At 47.7% G+C, this 4372-nt stretch overlaps 1 protein-coding gene across 1 annotated transcript; it reads right to left on the bottom strand.

The window, feature by feature from the left end:
- Positions 1–2838: 2838 nt before the first annotated feature.
- Positions 2839–3498, bottom strand: LOC127336845 (uncharacterized). The gene is made up of 2 exons (XM_051363712.1): positions 3297–3498; positions 2839–3197 (listed from the first exon to the last, which is right to left on the bottom strand). Exons 1-2 carry the CDS (start codon positions 3496–3498, stop codon positions 2839–2841), a joined length of 561 nt encoding a protein of 186 aa, XP_051219672.1.
- Positions 3499–4372: the final 874 nt, after the last annotated feature.

The following is a 4372-nucleotide window of genomic DNA, read 5'->3' as shown; positions in this document are numbered from 1 at the left end:
GTCAGCTGATGCAGCTGAAGCCCATAGACAAAAAGAGGACCCCGAAGAAACTCGTGGATGGTGGGAGAAAGACCGCGGATGAGGTGGTCAACAAAACTGACCCGATACTCGATTGGAGGCGATGGATAGCTCTCCTCCTTGGGGAAGCGTAGCGTGTCTTCCTTCTTGGTGAACCCCAGTTTCTTCAGCATGTTCATGTCCTGGTTGGAGATCTTGGATCTCTCCCGCTCCAGATCTTCGGCGGCCATCTTGGACTCCGGCGTGCTATGCCTGGTCAGGCGCGCATGAGGTGGCATCAATCAGCATGGAGGAGAAAGGTGTGAGCGTGGTTGAGCGTTTGAAGCAATGGGAGTAGTGGAGGATTTTGCAGAGGAGAAGCAGAGGTGCGGTGCAAGCAAAACTACTGACGGAGGAAGACGATGACCTTAAATAGAGGTGCGGTGAATCGACGCGCCGTTGGATGAAGAGATTGCGGGACAGATGGTGTACACGTGGATAAGGGGTAAAAAGTAATTTCATTCAGACGAGAAAGAATAGGAGCTACAGTACGTGCGCCAGAAAAAGTGGAGGACGTGTGTCCCCCACTTGCACGACGTGTCATCTTGATGGGTAATTTGGGCCCACAAGGCAGAGAGAGAGTAGTTCTCGCATTTTCTCGATACAGCGGTCGTGGCTATCGTCATCAATGATGTCACCTTGGCAAGAGAAAAATTTGGCTAAAGCAGCTTCATAAAAATGGCGGCAACAGAAGATTATGGATTATTTCGAGAGCCTTTGATCAAATACAAGTTTTTGATCAAATGCTCGGGGGCTACTTTGGAACAATGAAAAACTCGAGAATGACAAAATAGAAATGGCGAGAGCCTATGATCAAATACAAGCATTCGCTCATAGCCTCGGGGGCTACTCCCATCGGGAGCGCTGTTCGCGCACCCGACAGATATGAAAACTCCGAGAAAGAAGAAAAATATAGCAGCATAAGGCGTTGAGCCTACACCCAAGCACAAGTCCTTGACTGTAGCCTCGGGGGCTACTCCCATCGGGAAAGCTGTTCGCGTGCCCGATGAAATTATAAAAAAGAGAAAAAGAAGAAGAAAAAGTGAGCATATTTTGAGTTATATAAATAACTCGACATATACTCCCATCGGGAGAGCAATATAAGTCATCCGTTGACTCAATAAAATGTGCTATTCCAACAGCCGAAAAAGCACTCGACAATATATTCTCAGAACGCCAAAGTTGCGAACAATTTCTGAATGCCGCAAAACTTTGCGAAGGTAAGACCCCAGATCCGTTCTGTGTGGCGTAGCGCCATCTCTGACGTCGGTTTGCTACTTTTTTCCGTATCAACAGATACGAATAAAAAATCCTAACGGACGCGTTAGGTACCCGATAAAATATGACTGGGACTCGACAGAATGGTAAGACCTTAAGCGGCACCTGTCGAAGTTTACACCAGTATCCCGAGATCATGTCCAGGGACGTGATCTTGAAGTAGGTTTTTGCGGATTGCCACCAGAGCAGTTAACTAGTACCTAATCCGTCAGATGAACTAGCCCCAACTACCATTATCCCTGTACAATATATAATTTTGTATCCAAAGATATGTGGTAAAGTTCAGAGCTATTGAATAAATATAAAGTTGGAGATTTTCCCTGACTCTGCGATTCAAGCAAAATCTCGGGGTCTACTGACATAGGCATCCCCAATAGGCCTGCCAAAGATGGTACCCGGGGTTTACTGAAGGCCCACGACCCGAAGGAGACGAAGAGTCGGAAACCCAAGTTACTAGTTAAGGAAAGCTAGAGTTGTATTAGGAAATAGCACTTGTAATATTGCGGGATGAGTTGGAAACCCTCCCGGACTCTGTAACTTGTGTATTACGAATCCCTCGGCTCCACCTCCTATATAAGGGGGAGCCGAGGGACAAAGAAAGCATCGATTCATTGTCTCACAAACCCTAATTTTCATATCGTCGAGCACTTTTCGGCTGAAACCTTCGAGATCTACTTGCCCTCTACTTCCAACTAAAACCCTAGTCTACAACCTGTAGGCATTGACAAGTCAATCCCTTGTCACCGAGTACCTGACCTCCTGGTACCCCGAAGAAGCATTTCTTCGGATTTAGCTTTATTTTGTACCTATCGAGATTGTCGAAAGTTTCACGCAGATCATAAATGAGGGTAACTTCATTTTTGGTTTTAACCACAATATCGTCGATGTAGACTTCGATATTCCGACCAATTTTCTCTCCAAGACAGGCTTGCATACACCGCTGGTAAGTTGCACCCGCGTTTTTAGTTCCGAAAGACATAACGTTGTAACAATAAACGCCATGCGGAGTTATGAACGCGGTTAACTCTTGATCTTCTTTCTTGAGCTTGATCTGATTATACCCTGAATACGCATCGAGGAAGGAGAGATGATCACATCCTGCTGTGGAGTCGGCTATTTGGTCGATGCGGGGCAGCAGAAAGTGATCCTTTTGGCAATGCTTGTTGAGGCTTGTGTAATCGATACACATGCGAAGAGTTGTCGTATCTTTCTTTCGCACCATGACTGGGTTAGCTACCCACTCGGCTTCCTTGAGCTCCCGAATGAATCCAGCCTTGCGGAGCCGATTAACTTCTTCTCCAATAGCTTTTCTTTTTGGTTCTGAGAAGCGACGTAACGTCTGCTATACAGGTTTAGCTTTGGGGTCAACATTGAGGGCGTGCTCAGCGAGTTCCCTGGGAATACCTCCCAGCGCTCACGGAGGAACTCGATGACCACGCCTTCCTATGCGACAGCAAGATCTGCCGACGTGTTGACTATTTTGTTAGGGTCAGAGGGGTGCACTTAATATTTCTTTGTCTCCTTTGCGACGTCAAATTCATCGGATTTTACGTTCCGATTATCAGCTGGAGGATGCGTGTAATCTGTAACAACGTCGAGTGCATTGAGCTCTTCCTTAACACCAAACTTTGAGGCGATCTTCTGGAAATCCCTGTCGCAGTTATCAGGACGAGAAAAACTTCCGTGAACGGTTATTGTTGTCCCGTTATTGCCTGGCATCTTCAGCTTCAAGTATGCATAGTGATGTACCGCCATGAATTTGGCAAACGCTGGCCTGCCGAGGATGGCGTGGTATTGTGATTCCCAGTCAACCACTTCGAACTCGAGTTTCTCCTTCCTGAAGTTGCTAGATGTGCCAAAAACTACATCCAACGATATTTTGCCAAGGGGATAAGCGGGTAGGGTCGGGATGATGCCATGGAAGCTTGTATCAGATTATTTTAGCATATCGATCGTTAAACCCATTGCATTCATTGTGCTAGCGAACAGCAGGTTCAGACTGCTTCCTCCATCCATGAACACCTTGCTCATATTGTAACCTCCAATCTGCGCCTCGAGAACTAGAGCAGCGTGACCAGGTCTTGGAACGGCCTTCAGATGATCCGCCTTGCTAAAAGATATGCTTTGGTTTGACCAGTCGATATACTCGGGTACCTCTGCCATAGCAACCTCTGCGTACTTTACCTCTCGCGAGAACTTCTTGGCTTCTCTCTTTGAAAAGCTGGTTTTATGGATCATGTTGACTTGTCCTCGAGACGCTGGATATACTTTGGTTAGTTGGTACACATCTCCTTCTTCCGGTACTGCTGCGGTGGATGACTATAAGTTGCCGCCCTTTTTACTGCAGAATGGGCTTTTGCTGCTGTCTCAGCCCTGGGGTCATCGCAAAAGCTCTGGCTTTTTCGAGGTTATCCTTTGGGTCGATATAAGAGTGCAGGTAACACGGTGCTTCAAGTTGCTCCGTGGCTGATAAACAAGGTTTGCGAAGGTGGTTCTTGCTTGATTGCATATTGTTACATCCCCGTTCATATTGTCGAGGGCGGCTTGCAGCTCGCTCCTCTTCTTCACGGCGTGAATCCCTTCGTCTCTTCCTTTGCTCCTCTCTATTACCGAAACTGCTTCGGCTGCACTCGCCATTACTCCCAGGCAAGACTATCGAAGCTGGTGGTGGAGCGATGTCATCTGGAACCGAAATTCTTGGGCTTGGCGCGTTTGAACTAGGAAGCCGAAGAAACCCTCTGGAGTCGATGATGAAGTGGACACCACCAAAGGTTGTATCCATGTTGTCGCGCGGTTCCAAAGAGATCGGATGCGAGGCCTCAGTGCGCGGTGTGAACTCGAAGGATCCGCAACGAACCGAGTTTCTTGGACTTGGTGGCGTTAGCGATTCCAGTACGAACACCGCAGACGTGACCGGAACTGCTGATGTCATGACTTATGCCGACAAGTTTTCCACATACGGCGCCAGTTGTCGAGGGTACTCCCCGGCAATGCCCTCTTCATGGGGCTTAGGGTAGATGGAATCCTGTAGGCTGAC

This window comes from Lolium perenne, chromosome 1, assembly GCF_019359855.2.
Source record: "Lolium perenne isolate Kyuss_39 chromosome 1, Kyuss_2.0, whole genome shotgun sequence".
NCBI lineage: Eukaryota > Viridiplantae > Streptophyta > Magnoliopsida > Poales > Poaceae > Lolium > Lolium perenne.
This window is presented reverse-complemented; position numbering and strand designations above follow the sequence as displayed.

What these genes read in the sequence shown, in the direction of transcription:
- LOC127336845 (XM_051363712.1), bottom strand. Translation starts at nt 3,498, where the DNA reads ATGGCAGAGGTACCCGAGTATATCGACTGGTCAAACCAAAGCATATCT. An exon ending in TAGCACAATGAATGCAATGG is followed by an intron (nt 3,198 to 3,296) that starts GTTTAACGATCG and finishes CGTTGGATGTAG; the next exon opens with TTTTTGGCACATCTAGCAAC.